The sequence below is a fragment of the Mauremys mutica genome, chromosome 11, assembly GCF_020497125.1.
Source record: "Mauremys mutica isolate MM-2020 ecotype Southern chromosome 11, ASM2049712v1, whole genome shotgun sequence".
NCBI classification, from domain to species: domain Eukaryota; kingdom Metazoa; phylum Chordata; order Testudines; family Geoemydidae; genus Mauremys; species Mauremys mutica.
This window is the reverse complement of record NC_059082.1, coordinates 26,926,271-26,953,536: the sequence shown is the minus strand read 5'-3', so window position 1 is coordinate 26,953,536 and position 27,266 is coordinate 26,926,271. Positions and strand designations below refer to the sequence as shown.

The window sequence follows — 27,266 nt, the reverse complement described above, 5'->3', positions numbered from 1 at the left end:
AGTGGCTTGAAGGGGATGCTGCAGGTTGGGAGGAACACGGGTCCACTTGCCAACCGAGGCACAGATGACGGACGGGACACCACCAGAAGGGGGCACTCCACTGGACTGAGCTAGTTGTCAGTGGTGTGCCCCCACTGTGGTGGTGAGTCCCAACACCGTTACAGCATGCTTTGTACTAAATTTATTATAGTCTTTTAAAAAGGGTGAACATAGAGATAGACTGTCACAAAAGCATTAATTTTTTTACTGCAATCTTATTGCAGTCTTTTTGTTCTATGTTTGTACAGTGCTTAGCACAATGGGATCCTGGTCCATGACTAGGGCTCCTACATAATACATATCAATAATAATGATAATTTAACATTTAAAAGTCTCTCTTGTAAAAAACAGTGCATTTTACCAATCATGTTATTTGACTTAGCTCCACGTGATCCTGATTTAAAAAGAACAGCACTATAATAAATCAAGGTAGCACATTAATTGGATAAAAAAATTGGCTAACTGGAAAATCTCAGGTGCTAACTGTAAATGGAGAATCATCATCCGATGAGGGTTTTTCTAGTGGGGGGGGGGTCTGACAGGGATCTCTTTTTGGTCCAACGCTCTTCAATACATTTATCGTCAATGATCCAGAAGAAAATATAAAATCATTGCTGGCAATGCTTGTAGATGACACAAATTGGTGGAGTGGTAAACAGTGATAAGGACAGGTAGGTTCTACAGAGTGATCTGGATTGTTTAATAACCTGGGCACCTTTAAGCAGCAAGCATTTTAGTATAGGCAAAACACAAGGTCACACATCTAGGAAACATATACATTAACCGAGTTGTTTAAGATGTGTTGTGTATATTTATTTCTTCCACTCTTAATGTAAGTGCACCCCATTTGCTCAGGATCAGAGTTGTTTGATTGACAGGGTCTTTTGTGACCAACATGGCCCGGCGTAGCCTCATGCTTCGCATTGGGGGCATAGAGGGCGAAGCAGCTCAACTACCACTCACTTCCTTCAGCACAGAAGCCAAATGAAACAAGTTCCTGTAGCAGAATGGAAGGAGTGCAAGTAGTAGAATATATGAGAGAGAGAGAGAGAGAGAGAGAGAGAGAGAGAGAGAGAGAATATCTTGAAGAAAATATTGTTACTAATATAAAAGTAATATAACTAGTGTTACATTATTATGTAACTGTAGTTCAAGATGATGTCATCAGTGTGGACGCCACTGTGAGCGTACATGCACCTCATGTGTGAGATCAGAATCTTCTGAATAGCAGTGTGTTGTGGGGTCTTGCTTGCACCCTGTGCCTCTTCATGCTCCCATGCAAGAACATAAAGGGAAACGTGGCCATGACCCTCCCTCAGCTTCCATGCAATGAAGCACTTTTTGGCTAACGACGCCAAAAGCAGAGATGGAGAACAGGCTGGGGGATCCACGCTGACAAACGTCTAAGAACTATAGTTACTATAGGGTAAGTAACCATATTTTCTTCTTCCAGTATGAGTCAGTGTGGATCCCACTGTGATTGGCAAGCAGTATCCCCTTCAGGCTGATGGGAATGAGTATCACCATATGCATTTGTCAAATGGATATTGGAGTACTGCTCTCTCAAATCTAGCAACAGTTCTTGCAGACAAATCCAGCGCATAATGCTTTACAAACATGAGCAGATTACTCCACATAGCAGGCATTGCAGATTTCAGATATGGGAGCATTTGAGAAACAAGCCAAAGATGTAGCTTGAGCTCACGTGGAGTGAGCTTTGAAGGATGGGGGCAAAAAAGTACATCCGTCAACTGCTAGATGAATGAGATACTCTGAGTTATCCGTTTTGACAGCTTCTATGACTACCTAGCTTGACCTTTAGAGCAGCCACTCGTAATTATGAGCAAATGTTGGGACAACATGAAAGATTTAGTCTTGTCAACGCAGTACTATAGAGCGTGACCGCTAGATAAGCACATATGAAGTCCTTGAATTTTGATACACTAAGATGAGAGAAGATGAAGAGCGACAGTATCAGAGGGTAGTATGCCAAAATTACCACAAGATATACCTTGCTCAAGCTGGAAATCAAATCCAGAGCACTTCAACTGCAATATGTAGTCCAGGATCTTCGGTATCAAGACCACTCATATGGAAAACCTCTTTCACTTAGAGTAGGTTTTTCTCATGGATGGGTTCCTGCTTAGAACCAAGATACCCTGGACAAGTGACAAGCAGCCCTTTTCCATGGTACTCATCCAAGCAGTATTTAAGCAGTCAGTTGCAGTGACATTAGGTCTGAGTGAAGTAATTGTCCCTGTGATAACAGGCCTGGGTGGAGTGGGATCTTGATTTGGGGGGTTGCACTAACAGATGTAGCAAGTCCATAAGATAGACCTGTCTCAGCCATTACAAAGTTATGGGGATGAGTCTGAGATGGTCTCACCTGGCTTCAGTAGTCACTCTGGGGATCAGTGGGAAGGTGTAACAAAGCCTTTAATTCCACTACAAAAGAAAAGTGATTGGAGGGACTCTGGATTCGTGGCCTCTGGAGCAAAGCCAGAGCACTTTGCATTATTTCTGGTGGCAAACATGTCTATTACCCATGTCCTCCACACCAGGAAATGTACTCATGGTGAATTTCTGCAGCAACCACTTGTGGTCAGTGACTAATTGCCTGCTCAGGAAACCCACTAAGTCATTGCTGGTTCTTGGCAAGTGCTGCACCATCAGGGGGGTGTTGCATAGACAGCATCAATTCCACAACTCGATCACTTCATTATACAATGGGAGAGAGAGCATACCCCCCTCGCATATGTAATATAGTGCCATAGGACAAGGAGGATACCACTCACACTGGCCTGATGATCCTAAACTTCAGCACTTCCATGGGTAGTCTCACCTCCTCCAGGGACCATCTCTCTTAGATTTGGTGATGGTCCAGGTGGGCACCCCCATCCTGTCTTAGATGTGTCCATGATCAGTGTTCAGGATGGTTATGGGGTTTCAGATGGTACTCCTTTCTGGACATTGTTGGTTGGAGGCACCAGGTCAGTGCTCTCATGACATGGAATAGTATTACCATTGATTTGCTCAGCAGATGGTTCCTGGTGAGGAGGAAAAATACTTCAGAGGAGAGATGTATTAGGACAGCAGTGGACTGTAATTAATGCTATATTAGGGACCATGAAATTTATACTGTCCTTATCAAATTTTCAAATTACCTTTATATATCCAAATTGTTCTAAAGGAGCTGCCATTCAGCTAGCACAGCAAAAGAGCTGGGTTTCTCCCAAAAAGAAAAGAGATTGGACTGGACACCTATGGGCTGGTGCCAATAGCGCAGCTGCAATTTGGAATATTTACAAAAGCCAACAGCATGAGGAAAAATTAGGTCAATTGGAAAAGGCCACTGGTCTTATTACTGGAGCACAGTTAACTCAGGTTCAGGCTGGAGTTGGTAAATTATGTTATTTCCATCCCTAGTTCAGTAATCCAGAAGTTGCTAACAGAGATGGTATTGAATATCACTGGTGCTGGGAAGGCATTGCAGTGGGACTTGGAATGTTCAGAATTTCCTGAATGACCAGCGAATAGCCATTCGGAGTGATCCCGAGCACCAGGCCTGGCCCACTACTCTTACAGACACTTCGGGAGTACCATCTAATCTGTGGCCACGGAGACCTACTTGGAGGTTTTCTGGGTGGAGGTGTGGACAGTCACAGTGCTCCTTCCAAGCTTACAGACCAGAGGGATGCGGGCTCCCACATACCGAATCCTGCCAGGTCCATGGGGAGGATGCATGTGGGATTGGGTAACTCACCAAGACATTTAAGAAATCAAGCCACCTGTTATAGCCAGCCGATTCATAGTTAGTGCTCCTGAAATAACACCCAATATTTGGATTGGGATAGGAAATCAATGGACACTCTTGCCATTAAAACCCTCACAGCTTCAATGCATATGTAAATTCAAGCCAGGGGAAATTGTCACTATCCATGACAATGTTTGTTGGGAGGGTAAGGGACTAGGGACCCTCCTGACAGGAAACGTAATCTTCCAGGCCAATAACAGTTGTATATTTGTTCAGGCCCATATCGTACACGACACCCATTTTAACCTCACTACGACTGCAGGCAGCCATATTATCTATTGGCCTGCAGACAAAACTTTGCAATACACTCTCAGGTATAAAATGTCCTTTAACTAGACAATCCTGGTACCCGACCATTTCCAAAATCTGCTTTCATTGTTACCAGAGGTCCAAAACATTTTCTGATTTACAGGGACAAATTCATATCCCTGAAAATGTATATCAGGTAGGAAAAGGCACCTTTCAGACTGCCTATAGACTGTCTTCTTTGCGTACTAGTCAGGATGTGCTGGATGCAGTAATCAAAATTATGCACGAACCCCATCGTATTGTTACAATGGGTGGGAAAATGGTTGTGGTGGTGCTGGTTGATTTGGGATTGTGCCTTTGTTATTGCTGTTGCAAAAAAACCCAAAACATTGCTGTGCATGTAATTTTTTTTGCTAGGCCCAGCGCAAGGGAACAAGTGGCATTAATGATTAATGAAATTTTTGATAAGTTGGGATGAAAAAAGGGAAAGAAAGGAAATCAATGGGCTCATGAATGTGGACGTTTAGGCCAAAGGTGGCACCAAAGAGGCACCAAAGGGGAGGAATTGTGGAGGAAAAATGGTCTAAGGCCTAAAACTTTGGTCAAGTGAACTGTATGTAGGGTCAGGTGAACTGTATGACCTGGAAGGAAGGGGGGAGGTAAAAACAGAAGGGTAGACAGAAACTAAAGAACTACTAACCATTTGTAACAGTTTATGATTAATAGCTGCCCGGTGGCAGAGCAAGAAACCGCAAAGGGCAAAACAATTGAAAAACAGGAAAAGGTTGCTTTGCTTTATCCCTTATATGGATGTAAAATGTTAAGGAAGTATATGTAATTTTGTGATTTTATCCTATATAAGCTCTTGTATTTTATCCATTGGGGGAGTCCGCTGCCTTAGCTGACTCCCCAATGCATGCATGTTTAAATGATCAATAAAGGAGCTTCAGGCTGATCTGATCCAAAATCAAGTTGTGTGGTAGATTTTCCACAACACTGTGGACTGATCTGAGCCATAGCTGTAAGGGCATCAGGTGAAGTCTGGCAAGCAGCATCACATATGTATATGTGGACACATGACCCAACAGTGTCAGTTAAGTCTGCACTATCCTGGTTAGGTTAGTGATCATCCCATTTACTAGGGATTGGATTGCAAGGAACCTATCCTGAGATATACGCCTGAGTTGTTACCAAATCTAGTCTGGCTCCTATAAATTCTAATATTAGCTTTGGAATCGGGGTGGTTTCTCTTGGTTGAAAAAGAGGCCTAGCTGAACAAACAGGACTACTACATAGTCTCAGCATAGTTTTTGGAAATGGCAGAGATAGCTGTGCATGATTGGTCACAAAGGTGCAAGCTGCCATCTGTCCCAGGAGCTTATTGTGTTTTGAGGTCTCCCCTGAATTGCCTGTACCAGATCTGACAAGATTACAAAGTATCTAAGGGAACATAGGCTCTGGTTTCCATGAGTCCAAATATGCTCCTATAAACTGTATCATGTGGACTTTTTTTACATTCAGCTACAGACCCAACTCCTGGAACAGACCATGGGCCATCTGGGTGGAAGACAGCAGTGCTTCATAGGCACGGCCCTTGAGTAGCTAGTGATCAAGGTACAAGAAGACTAGTATTGCTTCTTGTTGGAGTTAAGCAGCTACTACTGTCAGGACTTTTGAGAACACCCTTCGGGCTAAGAAAAGGCTGAAAGGAAGCACACATTAGAAATTATCCTGGCCTATAGTGAAGCATAGGTATTTCTTCTGGGATGGGCGTATTGTTATATGGAAATAGGGGACTGATTTTCAGTTCTTGACATACAAGATGCCTTTCTCTAGTGAGGCAATTACAGCTGCCAGAGTCAACATCCTGAATTTCTGAGACTTTACTACCTTGGTTTAGAAGTCTTAGATGTAAGATCAGTCTCCATCCTCCATCATCCCTTGGCAGAAGGAAATACTTTGAGTAAAATCTCTTGCCCTTTGCGAGGAGGAGGAACTGGCTCTACTGCTCCTAATCAAAGGAGAGAGTTCACTTCTTGTCTCAATAAAAGCTAATGAGAGGGGCCCTGAAGGAGGACAGGGAAGGGGGATGAACGTGGGAATAACGTAAAATGGATGGCTTAACCTGATGTTATGACCTCTATGACCCACTTGTCTGTAGTGATCTGCCTCCAACCATGGTGGAGGTAGGCAAGCTGGTCTCCAAAGGAGGGAGGTAGGCTAATAGGCACAGCTGTAAATCCAGGAGGCACAGGTGGATTTAGACCCTCAGCCAACCCAAAACTGTTGTTTCAAAGGCAGCTGGGTGGTCATGGAGAACGGTTGTGCAACCCTCTTTCTCTGAAATGTCTTTGTGGGTGGTTCAGTGGATCTATGGGATCTGGAAAACAGAGTAGGATGTGATCTCTGGGCAGTCTGTGACCTACTAAACCCTTTTCTTATAGGCAGGTGTATATATGCCCTGAGATCACAAAAAAGAGCCCTGGAGTCCTTTAGGACTCATCCATGGCCTCCAAGAAGTTTACTACTGAAGGGGAAGTCTTCCACACTGTTCTGTACTTATCTCAAAACCCCTGAACGATGGAACCATAATGCCCTCTCATAATCACTGCCATGGAGAAGGAGCTGGAAGCAGTGTCCACAGCAGTTCTGGCCACCAACTGGCTCTCTGCGATGGACTGGAATTGCACCCTATGTTCTTTTGGCAGACATTCAACAAGAGCCATGAATTCGTTATAATTTGTAAAACTATATGTGGCTATCATTGCCTGATAATTCGTGATCCTGAACAGAAGGATTGCTGATTAATAGACTTTTCACCCAAAGAGATCCAGCCTTTTCTGGTCTATCTCAGATGGGGGTGGGGTTGTGGGAGAGAAGTGCTGCCTCCCCACCCTTGTTTACCGCATCCACCATCAGGGAGTTGGGTGGGGGATGGGAGAACAAAAATCCCTACGGGGAACATAAACACTTCTTATCCACCCTTTTACACATGGGTAGAATAGTGGCAAGTATCTGCCGAATCATCTTAGTGAGATCTAGGAGCACCTCATTGATTGGTAACACACCTTTGAGGAGTGTTGCTGACTACAAGATATTCAACACTTTGTGCTGTGAATCCTTGACCTCCTTGAGAAGAATACAAAGAGTGTCAGCTACCCTCTTTATGAAGTCTTTAAATTGCTGAAAATCACTGGCCCGGGGTGGTAGTGGAGGCATAATCACCTCATCCAGATTCAAGAATGGCCTCCTTATGCACCCTAGCTTCCTGCTCCTCAAATATCCCTTGCTGGGGAGGAGAGTGCTATACAACTTTGCCCTCTCCGATTTTTGCGAAACCACCGATACTTTGTTAAGCAGCTCGGGGCCCCAGAATGGCCACTGGGGGACCCATACAGACATGGGAGTGGCATGCACCGTTTCACCACCCTTGATAAATGAGCCTCATCTTCCCTATGACTTTCAGAGAATGGGATCCTGAATGGATGTGTGGAGAATCATGAACAGAAACAGAGGATACTGACTGGAAGTCTCCTTCATTCTCCTCTATCTGATCCAAAGAGGGAGCACCTACAGGAAACTACTGGAGGACAGTAGTCCAAAGATCAAGTTTCAGTATCAAAAGATACTCCGTACTCAGGAGTGGAGACTCTGGTTCATCCATCGAGAGGTCCTTAGTATAGCTGAATTCCTATGGTACTGAGTGGGGGAGCAGTACCATTGCAGTAGCTGAGACCATGGTTGCCAAAGCCAACGGTGGACATACCAAGGTAGACACTGATGGTGTCTGGTGCTGTTGCTTGAGGGTGCTACATGCATGGGTACCGACAGTTGGGCTGAACTCAGTGCCAGTCCCAACTCTCTAAGCTTGCCTTCCTTGCTGGTAGAGGTTACGAAGGCCCTAACAGAACCATGTCTTTCCTTTGTGCTCTGGGATTTTATGGCCCCACTGGTACTGGAGGAGGAATCCTTCAACTCAGAAGGTAACAAGTAGAGATGTCAAGGCTTTGGAGACAGACCTCACTAAGGAACTAGACCTTTTCAGAGCTGGCTCCTTAAGAGTCCATGCTCCTCTGTTTGGAAACCTTCCCTGAAGGCTTCAAAAGGACTCTCTCAAGGGAAGCCTGTGGGGTGCTGGATCTGTCTGGAGACAGATGTATAGGTTGATTTACTGACCTGACTTAGAATGTTCCCTTCAGTCAGCTTCTATCATTAGCAGTCTCAGTTTAATCTCCCTATTTTTCTTTGCCCTGGACTTGAGGGCTAGACATAAGTTGTACTTCTGGGAGACATGGGACTCCCCTAAGCAACAGACACAGATTGGCTGTCTCCCACCACACTTTAGTAGTAATTCAGGTCTAGTCATTTTTCCTGGAGGAGTCTATGGAATATAGACTGCTGGAGAACTAGTAATATTATGACATTGCAGATACTAAGAAAAAGAAATGAGAGGGGGAAATAGTTTTTCTTTTGCTAGGGAGGCATTTGATCTCAATAGATGGTAATAAAGCGGACAATTTTAAATAGCGTGAATAGAAACCTATCTAACCTTCCCAGGATCCCAGTTCACATCTCCAGGTCCTGTAAGGAAGGCCTCAAACTAAAAAAGGAAAATAGGACTTGGCATTTCTGATATTAGTAAGATATGAACTAAATAAAAAACCACGCATAGCCTGAAAAGAGTGTGTGTGTGTGTTTATGCATTATGAAGATGCACAAAAAAGTATGCAACCATTTTTTGTGCCTCTCTCACTCTTCAGATCAGCTTTAAAAACTTGCTTTAAGTACATGTAAAGTACTTTTCGAAGTCTTAAATCAAAAATATCTTCCACAGCAGGAACCATCTGCTGAGCAAATCAAAAATAATTTTTACCAACACTGTCAGAGGCATTTCACTACCAGAGCCACTCACTCACCTATTTTCAACATTTCCCGCCCCCCCCCCCCAACAGTCTGGGCTATAAAGCTGTTCAATACAGATTGTAAAAAAGAGATAAGTGATGTGTTCCCTTATGAGCATATTAAAAATTCAATCATATTAGAGCCTTCATAAAGGATTATTCCATTTAACATTCTTGCACTTATTCTAGTTCAGGCTTCTTATAAGCAAACAAATACCTCAGGTTTTCAAAACAGTTAAATTTAACAGTTTTAAATGGTCGCAGGATTTTCCAAAAAAGTAGTCACATTTTTAGATGTTTTTCCATACCTGGTCCCTATCCAAAGATGAACTTTTCTGAAAACACCAACCAAAATCTTCAGTTGTTTTTTGGTTAGGTAAGAATGAAAAAAGAAAATGTTCATTTTTCAAACATCTAACTCCAAAACAGCTGAGCTTTGAAGACTTGCCAATTTTGTACAGCTGACAATGCCTTTGTTAGATTGACCAATATATATCAAGACTATATATCAGCACTGTAAATCTTATTTGTATTCCACTATTACCTTTATTCTTGTAAATTCTGTAAACAATTCTGTAATTCTTTTATCATCATGGTACAGGCCTATTATAAAGCTCCACAATCTGTTATTTGGCAGCCACTTCTAAATATGCACAAAATGAGTTAAAATTTCATAACTCTGTAGAAAACCTAAAATGGTTGTATTTAATAATATGGAAAATTACCACTTTCCCAACAATATTTCCTATACACTCAAACCAAGTCATATTTATTCTAAATTTTGAGTGAAGCATTCATTTTGTGGTTCCGGATGGTGTCTGCCTATGCAGGGAAGATGGTAACTAACAGAAAGGATTCCAGGTAGAGGTGGATAGCACAGGGGTATTTCTTCCCACAATGTAATGGGAGCTAAAAGGTAGCCCCTTTATTATATTTACATAAGAATTTTATACTTGTTAAAACAAACTGGCTTTTAGTCATCAATTTAGAGCAAATGCACATATCAGTCTGCAACTTTAAAGTTTCAAGTGGATCAAGGCCATTATTTGGGCTCTTAATTAGGCATTGCTGAGTGCACTGCCTAAATCACTTTTTAATATGAAATTTAGGCTCCTAAATCAATTAGGTGTTACAACACTGAGGGCAGCAATGCCTAAATACTTTTTAAAAATCTGAGGTTAAGTGTTTACCTAGTTGACCTATAGGATATTTTTTCCCCCCCAAGTACTATTATTTAGGAGTAATACCAGGAATAAAACCTAAGTTTGTCACAATAGGGCACTGGAATAGGATTTGAGATAGTCCCCGGGTGCAACCTGGACTGTGGGACTGCTGAGACCTCCAAACCTGCCAGCCTGGGTTGCCTCTCACATTGTGAGGCTGATGTCAAGCTACAAGCCTCTAACACAGAGGTTCTTAAAACTGTAGTCCACGGACCACCACTGGTCCACGAGCTCCATTCAGGTGCTCCGCAGATAGTTCCCTCGAAGGTGCACGGCTGGGTGGCCGCACATGAGAGAATGAAGTACCACTCACCTAATTAGTGGAGCCACACAGATGTGGCTCCACTAGTGCCTGGACCCTGGAGAAGACGCACATGTAAGGTGAGGTGGTGGCCTTGAAGGGAATAGGGGGTAGGTGGGAGGCGGCAGTGGGGTGAGAAGAGGGGGTGGGGGAATTTGGGATGTGCAGGGCTGCGGCAGCCAGACAGAGGCAACTTTCCCCAGCTCCAGAGCTGCAGCTGCTGGGGAGAAATGGCCCTCCTTCCCAGGCTCAGCTCTATGGCTGCTGTGGCAGGGGAGAGACCCCCCCCCCCACCTTCCCAGCCCCAGTTCGGGGGCTGCTGCAGCAGAGGAGAGAGGGACACCGATCTCCTGCTCCGCAACCGACTGGAGCAATAGGAGTCCGCCTCTGAGTCTGAGGTCTCTGAGTATGAGGACCTGGGGAGGAGCAGCACCCGGTGCCGCTGGAGAGTGGTGTAGAGGCTGCGGTGGGCCTCTCGTCTGGTCCGGTGCCGTCTGCGTGGTGCGGTGCGGGGAGGGAGGCAACAGCATGGCCGGCTTGCCCCTAGACTACACTGGGGGACGGACCACCGTAGGCAACTCCTTGCAGTGTGGGGAGGCTGGCGCCGAGAGTCCCATCAGACCGGAGGCTGCCTCGAATGCCTCCGGCGTCAAAGGGGGGCGTAAGTCGCTGCTAAGGTCCAGGGAATTAGGCCAGTCCGGACTCGACCGCCCTCTCTGCAGTGCGGGAGTCGACGGAACCACCGAGGGCTGTAGCCCGGCCTGTCTGCTTGCAGTCACGGACGGCATCGGCCTCGGATCCTGGGGGGGTGACCTATCCCTCACCGGCTTCCTCCTCTTGGCGGGCACTGGCGAAGGCAAGCGGTGCCACACTGAGGCCGACTTCCTATGACCCGACTCCTTCCGGTGCCGGGTCTTTGACGACTTGGGCTAGGCCATAAGTCCTGATGTCGGTGCCAGGGCGCTCCGCACCGAAGACGTGCTGGGCACCGCCTCGGCCGGCTCCGGGTCCGAGGGTGGCTGTAGGGCCGTCTCCATCAGAAGGACTCTAAGTCTTTGAGCCCTGTCCTTGAGAGTTTGCGGGCGGAAACCTCTACAGATAGAGCACCGGTCCTTTTGGTGGCTCTCTCCGAAGCACCTTAAACACGCAGAGTGCGGGTCACTCTTGGGCATGAATTTCCCCCAATCCTTGCAAAGTTTTAACCCGGGGGACCCGGGCATGCCCCAGCGGGCGACGAAAGTCGGGGGGGGGGCGGGGGGGCTAACTATAATACAACTTTATACACGGACTAAACTAAGGATAGGACACTGCAGACTTGCTATGCGCAAGAGAAGTTCCAGCTAGCCATCACCGGTGGTAAGAAGAAACTGAAGGGGTGGAGGGTCGGTGGGCCCCTTTATAGGGCGCCGCGGTGGCGCCACTCCAGGGGGCGCCCGGGCTGACCCTATGGACGCTGCTAGGGAAAATCTTCCGGCTGGCGTGCACGCAGCGAGCGCACACCTACTTTGAATGAACATGAACAACCACTCGAAGAACCATTGCTCTAACAGGTACTGCACTTACACAGCCAAGGACACACTCAACTGAGTTACATGAATGATCTCCCAGTCACTCACGACCCATCAATAGAGAGACTCCAGCCAATTCCCCTCAGCTCCCCAGCCTTATACCCCATGTACCATCTGCACTGGTCAGATGCCTGACTAGTATAAGTTCATATTTAGTTCACCATTTCTTCAGAGGATATGCACCAGCTTTTGTAATTGAAGCTGAGATTTCCCAAGCACTTCCACCAAAACACACTTTTAGGTAAAATAAAGAACAGGATTTATTGACTACAGAAAGATTGATCTCTGTGCCTGCCACTTAAAATCTAAGCTGGTTAGTTAAGAAATAAAATAGTTAGAATTTAAACTGCATTTCTAACAGACTAAACAAAATTTGAATCAAGGAGTGTCTCACCCTAACAGAGGTTACAATTCCTCAATACTCACAGACTGGACTACCTTCCAGCCTGAGACCAAACTTCCCCAGTTCAAAATCTTTGTCTTCCAGATGTGCTTCCACGTGTTGAGATGGGGGTGGGGGAGAGAGGCCAAGTGATGTCACTGTTTCTCTTTTTATACTTTCCTCTAGCTGCTAGAAAGATCCTTGCTGTACGCGGGGATCAGTCAGTCCCCATTGGGCAAGCAATCTCCACTGCTCTAAGGAGCCTCTGGGATAGTGGATTGTTTTCTTGGCCAATTAATGCTGTCTTGGGCCTCCTCTGTTGTAACTGAAAGGCTGGCTGTGGGCATTCCCAACCTCACAACTTATTTCAATAACACATACAGCAATACTTAACTTCACAAACAATGATAGTACATACAGTCCAACAGGATATTAAATGTTCAACAGAACAAGACTTGTTAAATGATACCTCACAAGGCATACTTTGTACAAAACCCATCATAATCATATGATAGTGATGAATATTGGGGGTCCCTGGGTGCTACTTTAAGGTACAAAGTGTCACACCTGTCCTCTGTAACACACTGCCTCAAGTATAAAACCTTATGGAATTGAAGAGGCTGGAGTGTTTGCAAAAGTCACAAAGCCTTGTGGAACTAAACACTGGTCAGGCTTGTGCTACACCCCTTCTGATATTGACAAACATTTTCATAATGGCTTCAGTGGCATATTTAGAAATAGTATTGTAAAGACTACTAAATTAAAAATTAGTCTACCCATGAAATTTTGATTGAAGTTTAAATAGAAGTGGATCCAAAGTATTAAAGTCAGGCTATCTGTAGGGGAAGAAGAATAAAGTTTGGCACCAGTCCTGAAGTTTCAAGAATAATCTTTAGCTCTTCAAACTCCTTACATATACTTGCAGTTGAATAGAAAACTGAGTATGTGATGATAAATACTTATTTTCAGAGCACTTTGCTGTAACTGAAAAGTTGAATGCAAAATTCTAAGCTCCTGTGTTTTCTGTAGAACTATCACGGATGACCCCCAATACCGATTAGGCTCTCTGCCTCTCACAGTGCAACTAACATAATGAGCCACTAATCAGGCTTCCAAAACTTCATCCCTGCCTGATTCAACTATAGCCTATGGATCAAACTTTAGAACAAAAATGGATTTTAAGATATTGTATTTTTTTGTGAAATACATGTTCACTCACATGTGCTTTTTACTGGCACTATTTTTCATATCCCTTCACCAGTAAAGGAAGGCTCCCTTATTACAGAGTCCAAAGGCACAAACCACAGAAAGAACAGCTGATACATGGCAAATCTCAACAATAATGTATAATAGCTTTTCTTTATGTTTCCAATCTGAAATCTTGAGACCTACCATGTGTAGAAGTACTATATCTTTCTAATAGTGATTTCCCCCTTTCCAAATGATAAAGTTCCTATGTCTAGACATGATATGTTGAGACATAGCAGATCTGAAATCTGTCACTGACCCATGACTGAATGTTGCCCATAAGACCTCAAACTAATGAAATTCTGTGAGAGAGATTTCTCCAGCTTTTTAAAAAATTTAAAAATAGCAGAGCTCAGAGGTTTGCAAAGCTTTGTAAATTCCACCCACAGAGGGCAATCCCAGTGCAGATGGTTTAATGGGCAAAGATACAGTTGAGGAGATTTAATGTGCATGATTAATGCAGTTTATCACATGGATGTCAACACTACGTGACAGACTACATATACAGTAGGCCAATATGCAAAATATATAATTTAAAAAGTTAAATAATTTTTAAAAATGTATAAACTGATACTGCACTTCATTAGTTCCAGTAATGAAAGAAGAAAAATATTACAATGGCAGCATTCACCCACCTTCACTAACCAGCTCACTGTTGTCCGACTGTTTACAACAGATTATCTTCTCCACCAATTGATTGTAACTACAATTACCAACTGCCTTCACAATGTCAGCAATCTGGAAAAACAAATAATTCATTTATCTTTATGAAAAAACAGGAAATCCATTGTTTGTTCCTGTGTGCCTACTGAAATTGTTCATAAGAAAAAAATACATCAAAAATAAATTGTCCACAAGAGATTTTAGTCTTTTGGCTATAGCACACTAAGGTCAATACATAGCCCTAGTTCAAGATGCCTTAACCCAAGGATGTTGCACATGTTTTGCAGAGAGTGCAGAATTCCATTTTAATTATGGAGCTAGGGTTTAAGTTTCATACTACACACTGCCCTCAATACACAGTAGAATATTCAATTATATCAGTAGGAGATCTGCATAAAGATCAGGGGTAGAATCAGCCTTTTAAGCAATACCTGAACTTTCAGTTATTTTTTTCCAACTACCGTATTTATCGGCGTATAACACGCACTTTTTTCCCCTGAAAATAGGGGGCAAATGATGTGTGCGTGTTATACGCCGATATATACGGTATTCCTGTAATGATATCCATTAAATGGCAGTTCCTCTCGAGTTAGCAGCAAGCAATTGAGAATCCTTTTGATGGTTTACAGCAGGAGCTCAACTGGCCCAGCAGAGGTGACCAGTGCAACCAATTACTTGGTTCTGGGATCTGTAACTGGATGGGTTAAGAGGAAGTCCAGGTCCAGGACAAGTCACCAAGGAGTAACTGGGCCCACAGGCAAAGGCGGGAAGAATCAGGTTTTACTTTGCATCTGTGGCATGAAGCATTGTTCTTTCCCTTCTCACTAGTTCACCATGCCACTGAGCCAAAGATATGGTAATGGTACTGGACCCACAGCACTTCCTTTCTGGTGGGTCCAGTTCCTTTCTTTCAGCACTTCCCCAGGCAGAAAAGAAAAGCCCCCCCCCCCCCCAGCGGCGCGGAGCGGCGCCCTAGCCCCTGCCCCCCTCCCGAGCGGCGTGGCCCGACCCGGCCCGAGCCCCCGCCCCCCTCCCGAGCGGCCAGAGACCCCGTCCCCGTCCCCCCGCCCCCGAGCGGCCCTAGCCCCTGCCCCCCTCCCGAGCGGCGTGGCCCGACCCGGCCCGAGCCCCCGCCCCCCTCCCGAGCGGCCAGAGACCCCGTCCCCGTCCCCCCCCCCCGAGCGGCCCTCGCCCCTGCCCCCCTCCCGAGCGGCGCGGCCCGGCCCGAGCCCCCGCCTCCCTCCCGAGCGGCCCGAGACCCCGTCCCCGTCCCCCCCCCCCCGAGCGGCCCTAGCCCCTGCCCCCCTCCCGAGCGGCGCGGCCCGGCCCGGCCCGAGCCCCCGAGCGGCCTTAGTCCCCGACCCCCTCCCCGAGCTCCCGAGCGGCCCGAGATCCCGTCCCCCCCCCCCCCCGAGCGGCCCTAGCCCCTGCCCCCCTCCCGAGCGGCGTGGCCCGACCCGGCCCGAGCCCCCGTCCCCCTCCCGAGCGGCCCGGCCCGAGCCCCCCACCCCGCGAACCTTATTTACCTTATAAGTGGTAATAATATTAATAAAACAAGTTCTGAGCTACCCTTATTTTGCTTCAAAGTCCTTTATTTGAAATTTAAGTTTTTTTCCTGAAATTTCCCCCTTAAAATGAAGGTGCGTGTTATACGCCTGTGCGTGTTATACGCCGATAAATACGGTATGTGTTATTGGCACATTCAGCTTCACTTAGTGCAAAATATGTTGCTTTTTAAAAAACAAAACAAAGAAATCACCCCCTCCCTTCCTTCCTTCTTTCTGTATCATGCCTTCATAATTTCCAGAGCCATTGTTGCAGGCACTCTACAGACTCAGGCAGATGACACTGCATTAGTTGTACTTGGTACACATCTGGAAGACGCTCTGCAACTATGAGGGTTACAAACTTTATCTTTTAAATGTGAAAACTTTGATTCTGCGGAATCTGTGTCATGTGGATCACATAAAAATCGATCAATACATGCCTACTTAAGCCACATTTCTTTGCTGCTTTTTAGAATACATAATGTGCTGCAAATCACTTACATGTATGTTCCAGAGGATCCCAAAGAAAAGTTAAAATTAGATGGCTTCATTTAGTATTGTTCCCTTTTTTTAATACTCAAACATTTAGCATACAAAAAATAATGCATTCCTATTTTTAGAAAGGCTATTACAAAGTTTTCACAATTTAAAAAAAAAACCACACCATGTCTGCCACAGTTGTCTCTGGGAGCTCATATAAATCTTGATCTATACAAAATCAGTTAACTAACGCCAACTAAACTGAAAATGTATATGTTAACTGTTACATAAATAATTTTCCATCCTCATTCCCTGAGGCCTGGTCCACACTAGGACTTTAATTCGAATTTAGCAGCGTTAATTCGAATTAACCGTGCACCCGTCCACACCAGGAAGCCATTTAATTCGACCTAGAGGGCTCTTTAGTTCGAATTCGGTACTCCACCCCGACGAGGGGAATAGCGCTAAATTCGACATGGCTATGTCGAATTAGGCTAGGTGTGGATGCAAATCGAACTTACTAGCTCCGGGAGCTATCCCACACTGCACCACTCTGTTGACGCTCTGGACAGCAGTCCGAGCTCAGATGTTCTGATCAGCCATACAGGAAAAGCACCGGGAAAATTTGAATTCCTTTTCCTGTCTGGCCAGTTTGAATCTCATTTCCTGTGTGGACGTCGTGGCGAGCTCAGCAGCACTGGCAGCGATGCAGAGCTCTCCAGCAGAGGAGTCCATGCAATCTCAGAGTAGAAAGAGGGCCCCAGCATGGACTGACCGGGAAGTCTTGGATCTGATCGCTGTGTGGGGCGATGAGTCTGTGCTTTCGGAGCTGCGCTCCAAAAAACGGAATGCAAAGACCTACGAGAAGGTCTCCAAAGCCATGGCACTCAGAGGACACAGCCGGGATGCAACGCAGTGCCGCGTGAAAATCAAGGACCTGAGACAAGGCTACCAAAAAATCAAAGCGGCAAACGGACGCTCCGGAGCCCAGCCCCAGACATGGCGCTTCTACGAGGCACTGCATGCCATTCTCGGTGGGTCTGCCACCACTGCCCCACCAGTGACCGTGGACTCTGAGGATGGGATAGTGTCGAGGGGCAGTTTCTCGGCGATGTTCGCCAATGGGGAAGATGAGGAAGGGTTTGTGGAGGACGAGGCAGGCGACAGCGGTTACAATACTGCTTTCCCCGACAGCCAGGATCTCTTCATCACCCTCACAGAGATCCCCTACCAACCCTCCCCGGCCGTTAACCCGGACTCCGAATCAGGGGAAGGATCAGTCGGTAAGTGCTATAAACATGGAAACATTTATTTTTTAACAAAACAGGAATAAAAAACTATATAAAAAGAAGGTCAATGCATATAGGAATCGAACAGAAATCCTCCTGGGACAGTTCTACGAAGCTCTCTGAGAGGTACTCGAAAAGCCTCCGCAGGAGGTTCCTGGGGAGAGGTGCCTTGTTGGGTGCTCCGTGGAAGCACACTCTTCCGCGCCAGGCCATCCTGAGGTATAATGGGAGCATCGCCTCGACCAGCATGGCAGCATAGGGCCCTGGTCTGTGCAGGGATTCACGCAGCATTCGCTCTCTGTTTCTCCTGGAGACCCGCCTCAGGGTGATCTCGCTCAGCGACTGCTGCATCTAATTAGGGGAATTACTTTAATGTTACTATTGTGAATGCTTGACTTTTCCTTTGCATAACAATGACCGTCGTTTAACAGCCACGTGTTGGAGGCTGCAGAGGGAAAGCATACAGGGATCTTTCCCGGGGACAGCCGCGAGGGGCTGGAACAGGGTCTGACTTTATGCTTTCCAGATTGCCTGCAGCAGGAGGGCACTGCTATTCATTAACTGTTAAGCAGCCTAAAGTTTACGGCTTACCAGGCCTGGCTGCTACATGGATTCTGCTGTCCTGCCCCGCTTGTCCAATCTCCAGTGCAAGACCCCAGGCAATGAAAGCGAATGCCGAAAATTCGAACTTGTCCTGAGAGCACATGAGATTAGGTGCCCTGTATGGTCTTGTTCACAGAAACTGAGTAGACTGTGTTCAGTGTTCGCAAACATGTATCTTTTCAAGGAAATCACTTCCTTTTTCCCATCACACAGCTGCGGCTCTTTCCCGAACTGCCCCGGCATCCCCCTCACAGAGGCTGGCGCAGATTAGGCGGCGAAAGAAAAAGACTAGGGACGACATGTTCTCGGAACTGATGGCTTGCTCCTGAGCCGAGGTGGCCGAGCAGAGACAGTGGAGGGAGACCCTATGTCAGCACCAGCGCTCACACAGCGAACGGGAGGACAGGTGGCGGCAGGAAGACCAGCAGGTGACTCAAACGCTGCTTGGACTAATGAGGGAGCAAACGGACACGCTCCGGCGCCTTGTGGATGTTCTGCAGGACCGCAGGCAAGAGCAGAGAGCCCCCCTGAACTGTATCTGCAACCGCCCTCCCCCGCCACAAAGTCCTGTCGCCCCCTCACCCAAAATCACAAGAAGGAGGGGCGCTAGGGGCCGTGAAAACTGTCACTCCACCCCAGCAGAGCGCTCATGTACCAAACAGCTCTCATTCCCTAAAGTATGAGAATTGCTTGCCTTCCTGGCTCACCCGATCCCAAATCCCAGTTTCATCCCCCAACTGTGTAGTTGAGTATTAAAAAATAGTTTGCTGTTCATTACTGTTTCCGTCGTGTTTCTTTGCAGAAGACTTTGTGTGAAGGGGGGGGAGGGGTTTGTTAATTGCATAGGACAGCCACCATTAACAGGGTACAGACATGGGGGCAGGATCAACAGCAGATCACACACAGAGTGCAGTCACTAGGCACCCGGGTCACTCTGCGAGGTGTCTGCTGCCCCAGGTCAGTCTGGGAGGTGTATGTTGCCCCAGGGTCCGAGCGCCTGGCATCCACAAATGGCAAGGCAGGCTGCCCTTACCATGCCCTTCCACCCTAGCCATGAACCTCTCCGATGCCCTGAGCCCCAGCCAGAGCCATCATCCCCCCACACCTACTCACCCTTCCCACACACCCCTCACCCCTTCCTGCAAACCCACCCCTTCCTGCACACCCTCCGGTAACCGTCCTCCCCCCAGAGACCGCTGTAGGAGCAGGAGCCCGTCAGTCCTCGAGTGTAGAAGCGGTCTGTACATCACTGCACACCGTACCCACCACAGTCTGTGTCCCTGTTGGAACCCTTGAACGAGAATTCGTTAGTAAAGAAAACTTTGTTAATTAAAAATGTTCCAATAACTTTATTTTTAAACGTCTGTTGGAAGGGGAGAAACCTGGTGAACGGGGTATGTAACCGCTGAAAAAAGTCAATAGTAACTGAAACAGGGGCAGGTTCAGCTTCTCTGTAAAGAGACTGGACAGTCATAGGTTACCCTGCTCTCTGAGGAACCTAGCTTTCAAAGCCTCCCGGATGCACAGCGCTTCCCACTGGGCTCTTCTAATCGCACGGGTGTCTGGCTGAGCGTAATCAGCAGTCATGCGATTTGCCTCAACCTCCCATCCCGCCATAAAGGTCTCCCCCTTGCTCTCACAGAGATTGTGGAGCACACAGCAAGCTGCAATAACAATGGGGATATTGGTTTCGCTGAGATCCGAGCGAGTGAGTAAGCTCCTCCATCTCCCCTTGAGACGTCCGAAAGCACACTCCACCACCATTCTGCACTTGCTCAGCCGGTAGTTGAAGAGCTCCTTGTCACCGTCCAGGGCGCCTGTATAGGGCTTCATGAGCCAGGGCATTAGCGGGTAGGCTGGGTCCCCGAAGATCACTGTAGGCATCTCCACATCCCCAACACTTACTTTGTGGTCCGGGAAGAAACTACCTTCCTGCAGGTGTCTAAACAGACCAGAGTTCCTGAACACACGCGCGTCATGAACCTTGCCCGGCCACCCGACGTAGATGTTGGTAAAACGTCCCCTATGGTCCACCAGTGCTTGCAGCACCATTGAAAAGTAGCCCTTTCGGTTAATATACTGGCTGGCCTGGTGGGCCGGTCCCAGGATAGGGATGTGAGTGCCATCTATAGCCCCACCGCAGTTTGGAAATCCCATCGCGCCGAAGCCATCTATGACAACCTGGACGTTTCCCAGGGTCACCACCTTTGAGAGCAGTAGGTCAACGATTGCGTGCGCTACTTGCATCACAGCAACCCCCACGGTAGATTTGCCCACGCCAAAGTGGTTCGCTACTGACCGGTAGCTGTCTGGCGTTGCAAGTTTCCAGAGGGCTATGGCCACTCGCTTCTGCACACTCAGGGCTGCTCGCATCCGGGTGTCCTGGCGCTTCAGGGCAGGGGCCAGCAAGTCACACAGTTCAAGTGCCCTTACGCATCCTGAAGTTTCGCAGCCACTGTGATTCATCCCAGACCTGCAGCACTATGCGGTCCCACCAGTCCGTGCTTGTTTCCCAGGCCCAGAATCGCCGTCCCATAGCATGAATGTGACCCATTGCCACCATAATCTCCACGGCGCGGCGTACCGTGCTTTGTGAGAGGTCTGTGCCACTCTCACACTTCACGTCCTCACCGCGCTGCCGGAGCCTCCTCGCCCGATTTCTCAGCAGCTGACTGTGGAAGAGGTGTTCGATAAGGTGCGAGGAGTTGACAATGGCCATAAGTGCAGCGATGATCGCAGCGGGCTCCATGCTCGCAGTGCTGTGGCGTACGCGCTGTCACTGACCAGAAAAGTGCGCGAACAGAGTTCCCGCTGGCGCTTTCAAGGAGAGAGGGTGGGAGTGACGGTTGAATGATGACAGGTTTCAGAGTAGCAGCCGTGTTAGTCTGTATCCGCAAAAAAACCAGGAGTACTTGTGGCACCTTAAAGACTAACAAATTTATTTTAGCATGAGCTTTCGTGAGCATCCGAAGAAGTGAGCTTTAGCTTTAGCTCACGAAAGCTCATGCTAAAATAAATTTGTTAGTCTTTAAGGTGCCACAAGTACTCCTGGTTTGAATGATGACAGTTACCCAAAACCACCCTCGACACATTTTTCCCCCAGAAGGCATTGGGGGCTCTACCCAGCATTCCAATGGGAAGCGGGGACTGCGGGAACTGTGGGATAGCTGCCCAGAATGCACCGCTTCCAATGTCGACGCTTGCCCCGTTAGTGTGGACTCACAAAGTCGAATTAGTGTCCTTAAGTGTGGATACACAAATTCGAATTCATCAGGTCGAATCCACAAATTCGACCTAAGTTAAATCGAACTACTCTTGTAGTGTAGACATACCCTTAGAGAAATACCTGAGGGAACAGTTAGCTTTTTACATTAAAGAAATAATGTAAAAAGCTAAGGAAATTCTGGCTCTGTTAGATCAGCACGGGAAATGATTTCCAGAATTAAGGTTCCTCCATTAAGACATCCTCCCCACCAAATCTCAAAATACTCAGCTCTATAAACTATAACATGAGCATATCAGCTGATTTAAACCATATTGGAAGATCACAGAGTCAGATGCCCAAGTAGTTGGGAAAAAAACTTGGTAAATACCAACTTAAAATCTAAGTTCTTCAGACCATGGATTACTTCATGTGTTTCTAAGTCAGTGGTGCTTCAGTCATAGCTGGTGCCACAAGGGACTAACCTAATAATAAATTACTATTGATATCAATATGAAAAGGCTTGATTTGCACCTGGAAGCAAACAGGAAACCAGAAAAGTTTTGGAACGCCAATGTGCGCTTCTCCCTTGGCCAAAACTACAACAACTATTGTTTCTGCTGTTCTCCAATGTTATCACCCTTAGAGTTCCCAAAGGTCTGGACTACAGATGTAGGGTGCGTGTCAGAGAGAGATGGGTTGCTGTCTATAGTGCTAAAATGAGATGAAAACATTTTCTGGCCATGAAAATTGCCAGGTGAAATAAAAAACACACCTAGAAAAAAGCCTAGATGATTACAAGACAGTCACAAATCACTAGGGACACATCAATCAAATAGACAGGCTACTCTAGCCATATAACTCCCCAGCCAAACAGTATCACCTTCCTTTCTTAATTACATGGCACCTCAGCCAGCCCATCTTAAACAAAATTATATCACTTATTCTTACTTGGTTTTAATGCTCTGGGTTCTTGAAACAGAAGCTGCTAAAAACAGGTAGGAATTTCAGTAAGGAGGGAAGTCACATGTTCACTAACTTCTTAGTGTCCAAATTCTTATACGAGCAATCAAGGTAAGAAATGAATACTACTCCTGGAAAGGGCAAAATAAAACTCAATACCCTAGACCAGCAGTGCTATTTTGCACTATTTTGGATGTAAAATAGACTTGTCTAAAGTCTGGAACTTTCTAACATTCAATCATTGCGAAGTTATAGTGCCTTAAAATGACTAGTATGATTCACATCACTCTTCAAGGTGAAATTTTAATCTTTCTGGGTGCAGACTCAAAAGAAAACATGATCAGCTCACTGTGACTCCTGTCTACACAACAAAAGAGACTATAAGCCTTAGGTTAAAATTAAACAAGAATCTGAAAATTCTCATGTGCCATACATAAATTTGAAGCTCTTCAAACATTCCCCCAGGAAAACGTAAAATAGTTCAGACAGGAAATAGATAAATCATCTAAGCTATTTTGCTTACCTGAGGATCCACTAACCATCCATGGTACAAAGGGATATCAAGAAGGTCAAACACTATGCATTCAGGTGTGTATTCAAAAACTCGTACACCAGTGAACTTCACGTTCACATCCAGACCTGTCTGTAGCTTATGTAGGATAGCCATTGCATCACTCATATTCTGACAACAGAAAGAAAAATATAGATTAACCAAATGGACGGCACTAGAGAATTTTCTACACTTGGTAACTACTCTTGTAAGTTAATCATTTCATCCAATTCAGTGTTTTATATAAAACTTGCAAAAGGGCAGATTAGGTAAACAGTGGATTCAATACATTTTCTCATTCGTTAAACAATATCACAACTTAAGATGTATTCTCAAATACAAGAAAATATAAATTCACTTACAATTTTGTGTAACAAATAATCTACATGTACTAAACAGCACAATTTAAGTTCATTAAACCTATTTATATATATTGAGGAGGTATGTCAGAGGTCCCAGTCCCATATGAAAGGCACTGTACAAGCAATATAACAAAGACAGCTCCTAGCCTGAAGACTTAAAGTAAACAGTTTATATATTTTTAAATAAGATCAGTTTTCCTACTTTCCATCCCTGACTTCAATTTATTGACTTGAAGGAAGGCAAAGTAGCAATGCACAGAAGAGTCTGGAATAGCATTTGAGGCATAAGTTTGTTATAATGCCCACATCAGCAATGGCTAAAGGCTCTGGTTCCATGTTACACAAACAAAGGACCTGTATTATGGAACTCGAATGGATCAGTGGCACATGCAGAGAGATGCTGCTGACGGGGTGATAAGTTATTAAACAGTGTTAGTAGCCGCAAATATGACAGTAACTTTCCCCATTCATCCAGAGCAGCTCTGCAGACTGCCATTTGCAGTTCCCTCACTCAGTTCTGTCTGACTTCATGCTGCATGTCGCTCATGCCTCCAAAGTTTAAAAAAAAAAGGGTGCTTTGAGTAATTCCTCTTCTCTCTCCACGCCCCCAACAGCCTCAAGCCAGACACTTGGGAGAAAAGGTGGTTACAGGAATGTCATCTTTTCCCACGGACAAAGTCCCATACTTCTGGGGATGTTCTTCTGAGTCCTAACCCAGATGTGAGGGCAACACCACTGCTTTCAAACAACGAATGGAGACAAGGGCCAGAAAGACAAAATGAACCGAAACTATAAGGAATGACTTGGAATCATAGAATATCAGGGTTGGAAGGCACCTCAGGAGGTCATCTAGTCCAATCCCTGCTAAAAGCAGGACCAATCCCCAACTAAATCATCCCACCCAGGGCTTTGTCAAGCCTGACCTTAAAACCTCTAAGGAAGGAGATTTCACCACCTTCCTAGGTAACCCATTCCAGTGCTTCACCACCCTCCTAGTGAAAAAGTTTCTCTTAATATCCAACCTAAACCTCCCCCACTGCAACTTGAGACCATTACTCCTTGTTCTGTCATCTGCTACTACTGAACAGCCTGGATCCATCCTCTTTGGAATCCCCTTTCAGGTAACTGAAAGCAGTTATCAAATCCCCCCTCATTCTTCTCTTCTGCAGACTAAACAATCCCAGTTTTCTCTGCCTCTCCTCATAAATCATGTGCTCCAGCCCCCTAATCGTTTTCGTTGCACTACAGTACTTTTTTTTTGGTTGCCCTCTGCTGGACTTTTTCCAATTTTTCCACATCCTTCTTGTAGTGTGGGGCCCAAAACTGGACACAGTACTCCAAATGAGACCTCACCAATGCCAAATAGAGGGGAACCATCATGTCCCTTGATCTGCTGGCAATGCTCCTACTTATATACAGCCCAAAATTAGCCTTCTTGGTAACAAAGGCACACTGTTGACTCATATCCAGCTTCTCATCCACTGTAACCCCTAGGTCCTTTTCTGCAGAACTGCTGCCTAGCCACTCGGTCCCTAGTCTGTAGCAGTCCATGGGATTCTTCCGTCCTAAGTGCAGGACTCTGCATTTGTCCTTGTTGAACCTCATCAGATGTCTTTCGGCCCAATCCTCCAATTTTTGTCTAGGTCCCTCTGTAGCCTATCCCTATCATCCAGTGTATCTACCACTCCTTCCAGTTTAGTGTAATCTGCAAACTTGCTGAGGGTGCACATCATTAATGTAGATATTGAACAAAACTGGCCCCAGGACCGACCTTTGGGGCACTCCGCTTGATACCGGCTGCCAACTAGACATGGAGCCACTGATCACTACCCGTTGAGCCCAACGATCTAGCCAGCTTTCTATCCACCTTATAGTCCATTCATCCAGCCCATACTTCTTTAACTTGCCGGCAAGAATACTGTGGGAGACCATATCAAAAGCTTTGCTAAAGTCAAGGAATAACACGTCCACTGCTTTCCCCTCATCCACAGAGCCAGTTATCTCATCGTAGAAGGCAATTAGGTTAGTCAGGCATGACTTGCCCTTGGTGAACCCATGTTGACTGTTCCTGATCACTTTCCTCTCCTCGAAGTGCATCAGAACTGATTCCTTGAGAACCTGCTCCATGATTTTTCCAGGGACTGAGGTCTTTTAAAATCTCGAATAGTTTTGATAAACTATTATTATTAAAGTAACGTTGGGAAGTGAAAATTGACCATTAATCTAAATGGCAAAAGCAGCTGTTGAAAGTGCTTGATATCAACAATAGACATGATTAGAGAATTAAACATTAAGTCAGCCTTACAGAATTCTATTTGCTCACTAACTCGGAATGAGGTTTTAGTTTGTTGTCCCCCAAATGTAGTTGAATAAAAAAAAACTTGGAATGAGGCTTTAATTGTTAAAATAGATGAATAATATATTAAGATCACCACCACCTCTGTGGAAGGTTCACCTTAGGTACTAAACAAATGAAAAAAAAACCAAAACACTTCATATTAATGTAGTAAATTCCTGCATCATTCCAAACATACCTTTCAAATGCTAGTTGTTTCAGCTGTAGGAAACATGGCATGGAAGTAACTCTTATTAAGGTGACATGTCCTACCTAGTTCTTGAGGAATCTGGCTTTGAACTGAGCTGTGAGCCTTTCACCAGGGGAAAAAAACAAACAAAAAAATACCCCACATACAAAGCACACAGAGATTTTTCACTAAGCTTTAATGAGTGCTCATAAAGAAGGATAATAGCTGAAGCTATCTAAGTCAATATCTCCTAGGGTAAGGATATAAAGTGGGGCTGTCAAGCGACTAAAAAAATTACTCACAATTAATCATGCGATTAAAAAAAATTAATCGTGATTAATCACACTGTTAAACAATAGAATACCATTCATTTTAAATATTCATCTCAATCTCTAACACTGGCATTTAGTGACTTGAGAGCTTAAGCAAATAATGGCCCATTACATTTTCCCATATAATTATTACTGCTTTGAGGGTAGAAAAGTATTTTATACCTAAACTGATGAATTTCAATGACAATTTTGAGAATCTGACTTAAGTATAATAATGATATCATGAATTTTTCATTTCTGCTAATTTCTGTTAAACTGGGTACCCTCTGTTAAAACAACAACATCATGTAAAATGTACTATTTGAAACCAAATCATTTCTTCGTTATCTAAATGGATTAAGTTTTCACTTAGATAAATTTAAACTAACAGTGTCTAGTTTATTTCAAAAAGCACATTAAAAACTCTACTCATATAGAACTCTTCGCTTGGAATCTGGCATCTGTGGAAACCGACCCACCATTCATGACTTAAATTGTATGAAAAGTAACTTCATGAAGCTAGGAACTGAGCCTAAGGCTCCATATCACTTTTACTGATGGTCAAGCCAGAGCTTTATGCAGGCTATCAATTAAATCACACCAGTTTCAAATATTTTAGTAATTTATTTCAAAATACCTGTCAACAAGTATGTCTGTAACAATACCGACAACAAACAAGATTCAGGAAATGTTTTTTGAGAAAACGATTCCTTACGAGGCATATTAATATGTAACTTGACTAATAATTCATTTAAAACTACAATACAGAAATGTATTTCCCACACCCCTCAGAAGCAGTGCAAAGGCTTGAAGGAGTCGGGGTAATAGAGGAGCTGAGGGAGAGGGAAGTAATTGCTGGGAAAGAGCCTGGGAGTGAAACTGGACAGTTGCTGGGTGTGGGTGGGAGTGGTATGGAACAGGAGTTTGGGGGGCTAGGGGGAGAAATTATTAGGGCAAATTATCTGGTGGGGTTTTTTGCCTTTCTTGCAGTATCCTGAACGTCCAGTTTTATGTTAATAAGGAGAAAAGACATAACCTTAAAACTT

General features: G+C 45.4%; 1 protein-coding gene across 3 annotated transcripts in view; it reads right to left on the bottom strand.

Moving 5' to 3' along the window:
• MINDY2 (MINDY lysine 48 deubiquitinase 2) overlaps nucleotides 1-27,266 on the bottom strand; it is a 117,427-nt gene that overhangs the window by 50,606 nt on the left and 39,555 nt on the right. For all 3 annotated transcript variants that reach the window (XM_044980238.1, XM_044980236.1, XM_044980237.1), the window contains exons 4-5: nucleotides 22,996-23,154; nucleotides 14,361-14,463 (exon numbers count right to left, since the gene is read on the bottom strand). In XM_044980238.1, the coding sequence (XP_044836173.1) occupies nucleotides 14,361-14,463; nucleotides 22,996-23,154 (262 nt within the window). The remainder of the gene's footprint in view (nucleotides 1-14,360; nucleotides 14,464-22,995; nucleotides 23,155-27,266) is intronic.